This window comes from Electrona antarctica (genome assembly GCF_951216825.1).
Source record: "Electrona antarctica genome assembly, chromosome: 7".
Taxonomy (NCBI): domain Eukaryota; kingdom Metazoa; phylum Chordata; class Actinopteri; order Myctophiformes; family Myctophidae; genus Electrona; species Electrona antarctica.
In genome coordinates this window covers 10,862,916-10,877,465 of record NC_136812.1, presented here as the reverse complement: position 1 = coordinate 10,877,465, position 14,550 = coordinate 10,862,916, and the positions used below count along the sequence as shown (strand labels likewise).

Sequence of the window (14,550 nt, the reverse complement as noted above, 5' to 3'; positions counted from 1 at the left end):
GATGAGATCAGGAATCTCCATATATGGGCAGAAATTGACATGGACAGATACATATGGGTATAAAAGGACACTGACAGATACATACGGGTATTTGCGGATGTGTAGAGAGTGCTGGAATCTATCCCTCTGTCTCCAGAATTCCCCCCTCAGATCCTCAGTGATTTGCTGGAATCTATCCCTCTGTCTCCTGAATTCCCCCCTCAGATCCACCTCAGTGATTTGGACTCCGGGTCAACCAACCATGGTCAACGTACTCAAGGGCGTTCTGGTGGAGTGTGATCCCGCCGTCAAGCAGTTCCTCCTGCACCTGGACGAGAAGTGTGTCCTGGGGAAGAAGTTCATCATCCAGGACCTGGACGACACGCACGTCTTCATACTGGCAGAGGTGGTCCCGCTGCTGCAGGACAGAGTTGGACAATTAATGGATCAGAATTCATTCCCCATCACTCAGAAATAACAAGCATGACGTTCAACAGAAGAAATAAATGTTTTAAAGTTTGAGGTCAGACATGCATGAGGGCAGGCAGAAACGCACGCATGAAGCAAAGAGGTTTCGTTCCATTCATACCTCCATGATCTTTAACCTGACTCCGCCAGATGGGGCAGCAGAGAGTACACTGGGTTCCCCCTCAGTGTACTCTCTGCTGCCCCATCTGGCGGAGTCAGGTTACATGATCTTTCCCTTTCACTCACATTTCTAGAAAGGGACAAAATATATTAACCACTTAAGGCTTAAGAAGCACTACTTTAACTATGATATTGTGAGAGCTTGTAGACCAGCTATATTCACAATTTTTACTTGAGTAAATACTTACCGCTGGGTACTGTGTACCCACTCCCAAGGACTGTGTTAAGGAGTACACAACTATTGTGGGGCACCAACCTAAGTTCTTCACAATGCATGTACTCGTACATCTGGGTGACAATAACATCTTGAATCTTGAAAAACATGGTCAGAGGCTACAGCAATCCTTCTCTGGTTGCCCATTGTATTTTGGATTTTGTTTTATGTGTAGGCCTACAGGAAATATTGAACAACTGCATGTTCCTGCTGTTCCTTATGCTCATCTGTATACTCTGTCTATACATCCAAACTTATAATCGAGGATCCTGGAAGAAGAAAAATGTCAAGCCCTTCTAAGAACGTGTCTACTCACTCCACATCACTTTGGCGGGCTATGGAGAGAAACCAGGACTAATATGGTGTTGTTCAGTGTTTTATTTCATTTTATTTAAATTTTTTCCCCCAGAAATAGAAGTTTTAAAACAGTTTTCCATGCAGACGAGACTGTGATCAACATCCCCGACAGCCCAGTCCTGAAGAGGCCGCTTTTTCCGCTTCTGTGGTATTTTTTTTTTGTGGTTATATCTATAGCCGAGCACGCATTGAAGCGCACTTGCCTTCTTTTCTTATAGGAAATACATACCTTTTGAAAATATTTGATATCGCATCACAGAAACTGAGCCAAGAATATGTGACATCTGGTTGCACCGCTGTGCTATACACTATGGTGGATTTGGGAGGGGAAATGGACCGTCCCTCTCATCTAGAGTTAGGGCCGCTATATAGCCCTCTATGTCTCACCGCATATCCGACTCATATGCCCATATATGGAGATCTCTGTATATGTCAGTCCTTGTCCCTTGACCCCTGATGTAATCAGTATATGCCCATATTTTGAATGGAGCTGACTGATCTGTTTGCACCTGATGCCATGACGACATATTGACGTTAGACGATGTGGACTGAGTGGAGAGTAGATGTTTTGTTGGGCGTGGGTTCCTTGGCTGAAGCCTGGGGCTCAGTTTAGTTCTGTGTCCCGGCATGGTGCCCATAAGTTGGCCTCGCTTCAAAGTGTCTCCCAGATGTCACAGACAAAACTCCACGGCAGCGTCGATGTCCAGAAGGCGGACCTTATCACCTTGGAGATGTGTGAGGAGGTCGGACGACCCTACGTGGTGGGGGTGACTAAAACGGACAAGGTGCCACGAGGGCTCTGCTCTCGAACCTGTTGAACCTTCAGGAGCTTTTGAGGACTCAAACGACAGGGTGTTTCCGGCCGCAACCCTTCCTGGTCAGCTCCCATACCTTTTCAGGCATCTATCTCTTGAGGTGTTTCATCGCTCACGTAACGGCAAACCTAAAGCTTGCAGCAACCAGGACGAGCTGACCTGAGGACCATATTGTATAAGGGAACAGAGTGGCATTCTGACTATGTGGCTTCCGTGTGCAGTTAGGGTTAGGGATATATATTGAATATGCTAAGACCTGGGACTGATTCTAGTGAAATGACGTATAAATCAGTAGTTCTCGAGTCACACGTTCATGAACAAAACATTTAGCAGCATGGAGCGTTGGAGTTGGAAGCACTTGTTGATAATCACTAAACGTCTATTACGTCACTATCGAGAGCCAGTTATACCCTGGCATTGGTACATATCTTCATTACGTCACTCTCAAATCAATCGGCATACGCATAAAACAACCCAAGTAACCACAGTATACTACTCATCAAATTACATATACATGTATACAACTTACGTAAGTTGTACTTACTTATACATATATATACCTGGCATTGGTACATATAATTTCAATGTTATACAGAGAGGCTAAGATTCGACAGTACTTGCGCGCTCTGCTTGCGCACTATAGGCCATGCAACACGCAAGTAGGCACTCGACAGAGTGCAGTTCTAGTTTATTCCTACAGTTACTACGGTTATGGCGGGCTCCTGTGGCCGGTTCTACAAATGCCTTCTAAATCAGAGGTTCTCAAACTTTTGTGTAATGGACCCCCAAAATGATATGTATTTGGCCGTGGACTGGACCCCCATCTGAACATGTTTATAGTCAATATAGTGGCATCCACTACGTATAGTAAAAAGTCCATAGACTTGGCTGCCACATGACGTGACGTAAAAAAAAATCTAAAATATTGAAGACCTGCAAAAGACTCAAAAATGGTTAAAAAATCACCTGTGTAAAATGAGGGGCGCTTTGTGTTGCCACGAATTTACGTCGTATTTGGCAGACATTTGACCTAATTTCTCCTTTCATTGTCAATGGCAAATATTGAGACATGTGGGGACAAAAGCCGTATAGCCCCTAAAAAATTGGAGACACGTAAGCACGCTGTGAGCTGGTAAATATGCTATTTTTAAGAAACCGCTTCCTGTAATACTATTGTCGCCATACACATATACGTAAAATCTAAAATGACACACGTTCCCGGTTTTAACCCATTTAGACCTGAGGCCGATTCTAAAAAAAATGGCTTCTAAATCATGACAGTTTTCAGAAAAAAACATGTTTCTATGTCGTTCTCAAACATTTTCATGTCAAGGACCCCTCAAAATATCTGTATTTGGCCGCCGACCCCCATCTGAAATTATGTTGTTCCCCCAGAAGCAAAGATTTGAGTTAAAAACAAAAAAAAAGCGCGTAGCGTGGCACTTGGTGCCGCGCTGTGAGCTTGTAGATGCTTATATACACAGCTTTTGTCCCCACATGTCTCATATTTGCCATTGACAATGAAAGGAGAAATCAGGTCATATGTGCCTCAAAACGTCCAGCTGTCATCACCGAACACGGTGTTGAGCTGCTGCGTGACCCTGATGAAGGTGGTCCTGCGGCTCAGCTCCTTCAGCTTGGCTGCGCCCACGTAGGTGCAGGTGGAGCGCACGCCGCCCAGCACGTCGCGCACCGTGGCCTCCACGGGGCCCTTGTACGCCACCTCCACCGTCTTGCCCTCGGACGCCCGGTACTCGGCCACCCCGCCGGCGTGCTTCTTCATGGCCGTGTCGGAGCTCATGCCGTAGAAGCGCTTGTACATGCCGCTGCTGTCCTCCTTCTCGACGACCTCGCCGCCGCACTCCTGGTGGCCGGCCAGCATGCCGCCCAGCATCACGAAGTCGGCCCCTGCGCCGAAGGCCTTGGACACGTCCCCGGGGCAGGTGCACCCTCCGTCGGAGATGATGTGGCCACCCAGGCCGTGGGCCGCGTCCGCGCACTCCATCACGGCGCTTAGTTGCGGGTAGCCCACCCCCGTCTTCTTGCGTGTGGTGCACACCGAGCCCGACCCGATACCCACTTTGATGATGTCCGCGCCGGCCAGGATCAGCTCCTCCACCATCTCTCCCGTCACCACGTTCCCCGCCATGATGGTGTGTGTCGGGAACTTTTGACGGACGTCCTTGACGAACTGCACGAAGCGCTCTGAGTAGCCGTTGGCCACGTCCACACAGATGTACTGCAGCTGGGGCACGGCCGCCACGATGGCCGAGAGCTTCTCAAAGTCCCCGTCGCTGGTTCCCGTGCTGACCGCTATGCCAGTCTGTATGCACTCTGGGTGTTTCGCTGCGAACCCCCTCCAGTCGTCCACGGAGTAGTGCTTGTGGATGGCGGTGAAGAGGGTGAACCTGTGCAGCGCCAGAGCCATCTCGAAGCTTCCCACGGTGTCCATGTTGGCGGCGATGATGGGGATGCCTGTGTAGCTGCCCTTTGAGTTCCTGAAGGTGTAGTTCCTTGTCAGGTCCACCTCGCTGCGAGACTTTAGCGTGCTCCGCTTGGGCCGAAGGAGCACGTCCTTGAAGTCCAGTTTGATGTCAGTTTCAATGCGAGGCATTGTCACACACACATAAATGACGCTCAATCTGTACAACGGCTGAACCGACTGACCGCCGCTATACTTAATAGAAACATTTTGCACATGCGCACAAGTCTTTAAGATTTAAAGGCACAGGTGGACAGCAGGTGATGTCATGATTATGACATCAGTTCTGATTGATTGAATGATTGATTGAATACTTTATTACAGTACTGCAGTACAGGTAGTACAGTCACAGGTTAGGCTAAAAGGATAATTTACTGATTGATTGAATATTGTATTAGACAGAACCGTAAACAGCACAAGGTACGGTCAAACATTTGAGATAAAAGGACAAAAAGCCTCAAGGGCTTATTGTGGGCTTGAGTAGCTAGTCTACTATTATCATCATAATATTCCCGGGCAGTTCGCCCTCTGGGCTGTGACGTCATGTGGGCCAACCAATCGGAAGACAGAGGGAGGGGCCATGTGGGTCAATACATCATCATCAAGTATAGCGCTACTAGAGCCCAGGCGGTTTCTTAAGGAACAGTATTTTCTAGTGATGTATCTGGAAATCACAATTAACACTAAGATAGCTTAAACAACTGTTTAGTGTAGTGTGACATTACATTTTCTTTCAGCAGGGCAGACAAGTCAGGACACAGTGGCTAGGAATCTCAGAATAGCCAGTGGCTTGATGACCACTAACAAATGGTTGGGTGTCGCTTGGTAGGCTTGCATGTTAGAACACCTACTGTGCCTCCTAGCACTGGGCTTCCTGGTGACCATATATGGGGACAATTTGGGACGAAGGGGGTTTGGGTAACCTGAGACCACCTTTGTCTCTGCTTTCAGTTGTATAAAGGTCTACTGTAAATGCCTATCTGTACGTGTGTTAGTCTGGAAGCCGAGAGGCTGAAAGATCCATGGGGCTCTGTCCCCATGGCTGATGCTGTATTGAACTCTGCAAATAAAATGGAACTCCGGAACCTTCATCTGCCTGTCTCTGCTGTTGACTTCATGCTCCGTATTTTTGCCTGAGTATTTTCTAGTCTAAGTATTTAACGTCTGTTTATGCTCTATGGGGAGAGGGAAAGCACTCTCTCCTCTGTAGAACAGATTCTTCACTAGTTAGGGGTCTAGCCCAAAGGCCATAGACCCCCTTCCGTGAAATTCCGCCATTTTTGCAGATTTGGCAGTTCTGTGCTATCGTTCTTCACGGCAATATGGTAGAGGGCCGTGAGGATCCCTCAGGAACTGAAGCTCACACTCATTCGTCAACAGACCCTCTGACCAACAGATCTCCTGATGAGTAAATTGTTATGATTTGGCCTTTTTTTGCCACGTCAAAGAAATCGCAACTGGTTATGGGACTACAGCGTTAACAGACAACAGTGACTGTAGAAAGGAAGGGTCAGTTCTACTACCGATGAACAGGAATTCCTTTAGGTCAGTTTTGTTTTGGTCAATCAAACAGGGTGTCTCTTGTAATTAAAAAAATCACATCCCGTGTGAACTGAGTGGTGTATGGTCTTATATAGACCGATCAGCTGTGGTCTGACGTAATTAAATCACACCCGTGTGAACTGGGTGACCATAGCAACCGTGCTCATTTTTTGAGCACAGACAGACAGACAGACAGACAGACAGACTAACAAAGCCAGTTGTAGGAGTGGTTTACACCACTCAAAAAGGTTGAGAATCAGTGCTGGAGATTCTACAGTGTAATGTTCTACAACATTCCACCAAGTCCAAACTCTCTCTTGTTGACGACTTGATCCAGTGTGGTCTCCTTCAGGAAGTCTTCTCCTCAAGAATGGAGAGCAGCAGAAGCGGGTCGAACCGGCCTTCGGTCTCCCTTTGGACCAGACCCATCAGCTTGTTCAGAACCTTCTTGTTCCCCTTCCTGATGAGCTGGACCTCCTCGGGGTGGGAGTCCACCACCCTCTGACAGACACTGTGGAGCTGTGTAAAGTCACTGACCATCCCCAGATCCTGCTCCTGCACCACCTGGCGGGCCGTCTTCCACGGACACATCCACATCTCCTGAAGAACGCGCTTGGCAGCAGAGGCAGAGACGAGTCCTGTTTCCTGGAGTTTCAGAAGCTCCGCCAGCGCGGAGGGAGATACGCGGCTCTGGCTGACCTTTAGATCGTGCTGTTTGAGCAGACTGAGCAGCTCGTTGGTCACCCAGCCGACCACCTTCCTCGGCGCCCTACTGGTCTCCTCGACAACCGCCTCGAAGTAGTCCACAAGCCCTTCCTCGTTCAGCAGGGTGAAGCCGTGTTCGGGCAGGATGCCGTAGGTCTGCAGCAGCCTGTCTCTCTGGACGCTGGGCAGCTCAGGCAGACTGTCGCGGAGCCGCTCCACCAGCACTGCCTGGCTGGGGTCCGCTCCGCTGGGCAGGGACGCCTCGTCATCGTACACCGTCAGCGGAGGGAGGTTGGGCTCCGGCATGAACCTGTAGTCCTGAAGTCCATCCTTGTCTCTCAGTGGGACGGTCTGGCCAGATCTGGAGTCGAAGGCTCGGGTCTCATTCAGAACCGTACCGCCACTCAGCAGGATCCCCGTCTGTCTCTGGATCTCATAGTCTATAGCTCTGGCTAGGAAGCGGGCGCTGTTGATGTTCTTCACCTCCGTCCGGACGCCCAGAGGTTCTCCCGGCCTGTGAACCGACACGTTGGCGTCCACCCGGAGCTGGCCCTCGGACATGTTGCCCTGACAGGTGCCCAGAGTCTGCAGGATGAGCTGCAGCTCTCTGACGGCGGCTGCAGCCTCCTCGCCGCAGCTCATATCCGGCTCCATCACCAGCTCCATCAGTCCAACTCCTGCTCTGTTGAGGTCCACGAGAGTCTGGCAGCGGCGGTTGTCGTGCAGACTCTTGCCGCTGTCCTGTTCCAGTTGGATTTGCTTGATTTGTACGGTCTTGGTGACAACCTGGCTCCTCTTCTCGCCTCCCAGGCGGCTGTAGGTCAGCAAACCGTCCACGGCGATGGGTCGGCGCCTTTGGGTGATCTGGTAGCCGGCCGGGAGGTCAGCGTAGAAGTAGTGCTTCCTGTCGAACAGTGACTTCCTGTTGATGGTGCAGTTGAGAGCCAGTCCCGTCATGACCGCTGCCTCGACAGATCTCCTGTTCAGCACCGGCAATGTGCCGGGCAACGACGCATCGAAGAAGGACACCATGGAATTTGGTGGCGCCATGAAACGGACCGGAGAGCCGGAGAAGAGTTTTGTGTTGGAGTGGATCTGTGCATGGATCTCCAGCCCCACCACACCAACCAACTCCTGGAGAGCACTTGTTCTTTTCACCTGTGGCTGACTTTTGCATCGTGAAACGGACGTGCCAATCAGCCGGAAGACACAAAGACTGTGTAATTTATTAAGCGTAGTTCTGGGATAAAACACTATTTGTTTGTTGACGTTACACAGCAGCAGGACACGAAGAGAGGCTGCCATGTGACAGTACTCAGTAGTACAGTACTATGGTAGCTGTATCAGCACTATGATGGTTGTGTGGCCCAGGTTGGTGGTTCGACACCGCTGATGATGTCAGTCAGCTATTACAGCAGTGCTATGACATCAGTGCTGAAGTCCTCAAAGATATATGGAATAGGGGAAAAGGGGATAGCATGTTTGCCATATTGGCCAATGGCCACATACGAATATCTCTTATTTTGTAAACGTGTGATATTTGGACTGAACAGTTGAATTTTAGCTTGGTCAGTGGGTTAAGACTCCTATACCACGTCCAAATGTAGAATATGTGTCTCTCTTCTCTGTTCTGTCCAGTGAAGGAGACATGTCATCAGTGAATAATGACCTCAGACTTTGTGAAATACAAAAGAGAAATATAAGAAAATAAGTAGGCTAACTGATTTGTTTATTTTTGGAACACAGTTCTTATGACACAATAAGATTTCCCTATGGAATTGTTGACAATTCCATAGGGAAATCTTATTGCGTCATAAGAACTGTGTTCCAAAAATAAACAAATAACTATAGATTTATCTGAACATTTAAACATATACAACAACCATACCCGGCCATCCACATTTAAAATATACCTCGCTCGCTCTCTCTCTCTCTCTCTCTCTCTCTCTCTCTCTCTTTCTCTCCCCCCCTGTCTGTCTGTCAGTCTGTCTCTCATCTCCATCTCTCACACGCACGCACGCACGCACGCACGCACACACGCACACACGCATATGCCTACCATGCTATTTAGTGTCTGAAGAAATTTTATTTGCAATAATAACTACTAGATGTCTCCACTGGTTATTTAACCACTTGAACCCTATTCTGGGCATGTTTGCACAGAATAGGACGGATGGACGGACGGACGGACGGACGGACGGACGGACGGACGGACGGACGGACAGACAGACAGACAGACAGACAGACAGACAAGCGTAATTGTTTTATTCTGGCTTTGTACACTGTTAGAATATTTGCTAATAGCAAATGTTCTAAACGGACAAAGAGCAGACAAAGAATAAAACATCATCATCATATGTATGCACATGCACACGTCTGTGAACTATACAAAAGAGTCTAGAGGGTATGCACATGCATGGCTTTTCCACTGGGACACGCACCCTTCATCTATTCTAGACTGAGTGGCAAAACACTGAGCAGCATGATGGAGCATTGGAGTTTGGAAGTGCTCGTTCATGGAAATCACTCAACGGTCCTGCGTACCTGTATCTTTATGAAACAAAAACTTTGCAGAGGATAATTCAAACTTTCTGTACAGCTGCAATGTTTTGTTGAGTTTAATGTTGTTTAATACAATTAGATAGCAGGACTTTTCTGTTTGATGTAAGGGCTGCCAGAAAGTTTATTTATTTTTTATTTTTTTTACTCTGTAGGTAGGCATTCCCGCATAACTGTCGGGTTGATAGATAATTTTGGTGTTAGTTTGGTGGATGGAATTGTCAATGTTCCCTTTGGCCCAGACCGTGTTCCATATAGGTCATATTTTGTCATCTTGCCCTTTTATCGTCAGTTTACTCATAGCCTACTGCCTGTTTACTCCGGGTTGTTCATCTTATCCTTTATATTATTTTATCATATATATATTATGGGTTGCCTGACGCCAAGTTCAGATTCACTGTCTGTCCCCAGTCAAAGTTAACTCGAATACTGAGAGGTCTATTTTGATATAACACTGCATGTATTTGACCTTGATGCCTAGTGAGAAAAGAGATAGCTGCTCAGTGGGAGTCAGGGAGTATTTCTCTCTGTCGAAAGTTTACAGCTAACAGGGAAAGAATGTTATCTTCAGGTTGCCATAGCAACGCCAGCCTCTGAGATTTCCCGGTTTATGGCCCTCAATGACGGAACCAAGGAAGCTGTCCCGATACCAGTCTCATCATCCATGTGCTGGTCCAATGAGCGCTTGACAACCAGTGCCAGCGTGGCATAGTGGAAATTAACTGTCTATTCAGCCAATGAATGTGTATCAACAACTGACGTGTTCTACCGTATTAATGCCTGTGACATGAATTGTCCGAGGGAGACTACCCTGTGCATTTTGGTGGCACAGGGGAGAGATTTTGTAATTTGGCTGTATGTGAGTATCTGTTCTGTCTCTCAGATCTGAAAAATGAATTGACTAAACCATAATGTTTTGACTGGACAATCATTCTTCTGGTGGACTCATCTTTTTAATTGGGTACTTAAGGTATTTTTCTAAAAGAGTATTTCCTGCTTAAAGTAATCCTGTTAAAGCTAATTGTTAACTTTGTCATCTACCATTGTCAGAGGCTCTCTGCCTAGAGTTGTGGTGCTGAGTATTCATAAGTACTCTTTGAGTACTTTCTCAAAAGTATTTTTATAGTTTTAGCTCTGTGCAGCTCAGTAATTCAGTTATACAGTCCTTTTTATCATTGGTGAATCATTAATTGTCCCTTCTGCATTTTATATGCAACTAATTGGCCTTCCCTTATCTGTTATCTAGATATTTATGTATCACGGGTACGATGTCACACGCATACAGCTTTTTTCTTTTTTTCTTGCAGGGACCCATTTATGGGAAATGGCCTGACTGACTTGCAGAGGAGTGAGAGAGTGAGAGAGAGAGAGAGAGAGACTGAGAGAGAGAGAGAGAGAGAGAGGGGAGGCCGCCTGCATTCTGTTCTGCATACATGTTTGCCTCATTTCCTCATACAGTATATGCCTATACTGCGTGCGTGCATTGTTTGAAGACATGGTGAGTCATATTTCATATACGTATAATTTCATATTTTCTCAGACATTTGCCATTTATTTATTTATTTTAAGATGCTTTTGGGCGGATCTTTTTGCCTTTATTGAATGATACAGTAGCTTTTAGTAGTACAGTCAAACAGTCTAACACTCAGTTCAAAAGGGATAGCACCTTGCGGTCTTGTTTCCATTTAGGCCCTATGCAGGGTGACACGCAGGGGATCTGCATTCGAACCGGCAACATGCTGTCATTAGCAGCCTATAGGCCTTCTATATATAGAGTTTCCATTTTTACAGCGTAGCTCTACAGTAGTTTGTCCATTATTGGAATTGTACATCGTCTGTCGGCTTAAAAAATAGCAAAAGTAGTAGTAGTACGATCTGTTAACTTTTATGCTTTTGTGTGACACTGTTAGTATGACAGGGCATTAAATTATGAAAAAGTTAGAATATGAACATAAGAGGTTTCTGTCCGACAGCAACGAAATGGAATTAGGTATGAACTATTTTTGGTTTGTATGCCAGTTTTGAGCAGTGACATTTACTATCAATTCAAACATGTATTCGGAACATTGAAGTTAATTGTTTTGCAGCCTGTCTGTCCGTCCGCGTGTGTCCGTCTGTGATAAGCTAATCTCCAGCACTGTTTGCTTGATTGCAGCCAAACACACACACTCCCTGGATGCCAGAGCTGAATTAACACACATTGGCCTGTTATAGTGCCATGGAGGCCAACTTTTGCTTGTACTGTACGCCTATGTACATCTAATTGGTGGGAAAAGATTATAATGCAGTTGTTATCTTCTCTGATCCCCCAGTGTTCTGCATCATGATTGGTTTGAACAACCATTGAAACCAAAGAGAGAGGGCATATCACTGATTGGTTGAAACCATCGCCACAGTGAGTAACTGAGGTAAGACCAGTGTGCACTATTTCCCAAACTGCACTTTTTTTCTAGTAATCGTTACCTGCAGGTCATTTACAGGACAGCACGTCAGTACCACAGGTTTGTGCGCGTGGCAGTGGTGTGACCTTTAGTAGTAGCCTGGCTAATAAGCCAGACTAATATCACACAACACTGTCGCGGTATATTAGTCTGGGCTGGCTCCACTTGGATTTAATTTCCCGGGGGGCGGGTTCAAACATTTTCTCTTTGACGCAATTGGTCAGAGCTACTGTCAGTCAAAGGTCTCAAGCATTGAACGTCACTGTACCAAAGCCCACCCATATTGCATACCGTGTCCCGATTGGCCCGACCTGTTCTCGGTTGTAGGAAAGAGGCGTGCTACTGAGCCTCGCCAGACCCTAATCCGCTGGCAGGCAACATTTTTTTTGCCAACGGCTGATTTGGTCTGGTTTATTAACCAGGCTACTTTAGTAGTAGCTGAGCACAATGCTCATTTGCAACGCCCTGCAAAAAGACTAACAGTAACATTTATATATGGGTGAGTTCGGATATGCGCACCGGGAGCGCACTCGCGTATGAGTTTGTATTGTGTGCTCAGTGTGCTATCCGAACGCACCCCTACAGTACTACACACACACACACACACACAGTACACCTTAGGTTTGTGTACATAAAGTACACAGCGACATGACAGCTGCATGTGGGTGTGGGAGTACAAACTTAAACTGAAATTGGGTCCATAGCCCTAATGCCCTTTGCAGCCGTTGCAGAGCTATGGACCAGAGCTATACCGAACGCATCCTTTGGACCATCGCTTTTGGGGCTGGAGGGAGTCTGGGCTGTAATTAATCCAGGCTGCTGATTGTTTCTCCATTGGATATACTTGCCTGTTTGTTTGATTCTTCAACGGCAGGTCATGACTTTACTTGTTTGATTTCTTTCTATTTTGACCGTTTCAGTTTCTCCAGGGTCTGCCGTGTCCACCGCCCATGTTTCAAGTCCACCAGAGCGTCCGGGAAACAGATGGGACTTTTTGAAATGTGAGTGCATTTTCATTAGTGGTGTAGGTTTAAGTGGGAATACCAAAAATGTCAGGGTGGCCCTAAACTGCCTAAAGGATCAGTGTGTAAAATACTCTCCAAAAGAGTTATTAATGAGTCATAATGTCATAATGTCGGTCTATCATGATGTCAGACTTAAATATGTCAGGTAGCTCCTTATATGGAGTTCCATCCGTTCTGTGACGTGGTCTGACTCACAGTGGTATCCATGACGACTAGCTAGCGAGTTTCTGTAACTATAGCAATCTGCTCAAAGATGCTATGATGTGAAAGCCTCTTTACAACCTTAAGTTACACACGCACACGCACACGTGCACGCACACGCACACGCACACACACACACGCACACACACACACACACACACACACACACACACACACACACACACACACACACACACACACACACACACACACACACACACACACACAGAGAGAGACAAAATAAAGTAGAAAGTGTGGTCACTGGTTGCACTGAAGAGAGTCGCGAGGAATCCACTGGGAACTGAATTCCGTCTTACCATTTATATTATTTTTATTTATTATTGTGATGTCATTTGAAGCATGACAACACTGACAACAGTGTGTGAAGCATGACCAAAAGCTTCACTTTTCTGCTGTGCAAAGGTTAACAAAAAGCAGGTTCACTTTGCTGGCAAAGAATTCTCGGACCGAAAAAAATTGTGTGTTGCCTATAGCAACCACACTAATAATGAACAACATGGTCAACACAGAGGCACCAGGTTTAAAGTGATATATTTTGCCATGTGTTCTTCTCACAGATTCCTGTAAACTTTCACTGGACCAAAACACAGTGAGCAACGACCTCGTCCTGTCAGAGGAGAACAGGAGGGTGACTTATGCACGACGAGACCAACGTCACCCTCAACATCCACACAGATTCACCCAATGGCCTCAGGTGTTGAGTAGGGAGAGCCTGCCTAAACGTGGTTACTGGAGTGGATGGGTCAGCGTAGCGGTCAGTTATAAAGACATCAACAGGAAGGCGAAAGGAGATCTATCATGCTTTGGAGAAAACGACAAGTCCTGGGCATACAGCTGTTCCTCCACATTGGGGGGTAGGGGGGTAGTGGGGGTGGACGTGGATCACAGAGCAGGTACTGTGTCGTTTTACAGTGTTTCCAACAACACGACGACCCTCCGCCATACAGTAAACGCCACCTTCACACAGCCTCTCCATGCAGGGATAAGTATCGGTATGTGTGGAGATACAGCAGAGGTGTGTAAGATCTGGCTGTTAGGCTAAACACAGAAACGTAAAGGAACCTAAAGTTGTTCTTCACAGCGATGTCATAAGCAGAGCCATTCTTTGGGTCCAAAAAGAACAGTTCAGGCATTTTATTTATATTGTAAACCTGTGACAATAATAATAATACAAAAACCTATTCTTGATACTTGGTTGACAGGGGGTCCCCCAGGGGTCTGTACTTTGTCCCCTCCTTCATTCAAAGCTGTACAACTTGTAGATCAGGTATTTTAATTCTGCTGTTTGATATAAACATGCAGGTTGTAAATAAATGAAGATGTACAAAGAGGAATACTTTGTTGTTGTTGTTGTCATTCATTCATTCATTCATTCATTCATTCATTCATTCATTCATTCATTCATTCATTCATTCATAAAGCTTTAGATGTTTTCACGTCCCAGACTCTTCTCCCTTCTCGCTCCCAAAATGTGGAACAAACTCCATTGCAGTAGAACAAAGAGGAGATCCAGAGCTGCTCACTCCCAATTTATCTCTGTAATCTGAAGCCTATTCATACT

The 14,550-nt window shown here is 46.5% G+C and overlaps 3 protein-coding genes and 1 long non-coding RNA gene across 5 annotated transcripts; 2 read left to right on the top strand and 2 right to left on the bottom strand.

Moving 5' to 3' along the window:
* Window positions 1–241: 241 nt before the first annotated feature.
* On the top strand, window positions 242–457 carry LOC306926735 (general transcription factor IIH subunit 5-like; the record flags this gene model as incomplete). The annotated part of the gene is made up of 1 exon (XM_079506142.1): window positions 242–457. The coding sequence occupies one exon, from the start codon at window positions 242–244 to the stop codon at window positions 455–457; it is 216 nt and encodes a 71-aa protein (XP_079362268.1).
* A 3,105-nt stretch (window positions 458–3,562) lies between these two features.
* On the bottom strand, window positions 3,563–4,627 carry LOC306927375 (GMP reductase 1-like; the record flags this gene model as incomplete). Its single annotated transcript, XM_079507086.1, has 1 exon — window positions 3,563–4,627. One exon carries the CDS (start codon window positions 4,625–4,627, stop codon window positions 3,563–3,565), a length of 1,065 nt encoding a protein of 354 aa, XP_079363212.1.
* Window positions 4,628–6,385: 1,758 nt separating this feature from the next.
* On the bottom strand, window positions 6,386–8,047 carry LOC306927374 (glutamyl-tRNA(Gln) amidotransferase subunit B, mitochondrial-like; the record flags this gene model as incomplete). The annotated part of the gene is made up of 1 exon (XM_079507085.1): window positions 6,386–8,047. One exon carries the CDS (start codon window positions 8,045–8,047, stop codon window positions 6,386–6,388), a length of 1,662 nt encoding a protein of 553 aa, XP_079363211.1.
* A 2,072-nt stretch (window positions 8,048–10,119) lies between these two features.
* LOC306926424 lies at window positions 10,120–14,299 on the top strand. 2 transcript variants are annotated; one of them, XR_013790377.1, is made up of 5 exons: window positions 10,120–10,160; window positions 10,609–10,799; window positions 11,614–11,709; window positions 12,663–12,743; window positions 13,547–14,299. It is a non-coding gene; the product is annotated as an uncharacterized lncRNA (long non-coding RNA). The 2 variants fall into 2 exon arrangements; XR_013790378.1 differs by having other exon boundaries at window positions 10,128–10,262.
* Window positions 14,300–14,550: the final 251 nt, after the last annotated feature.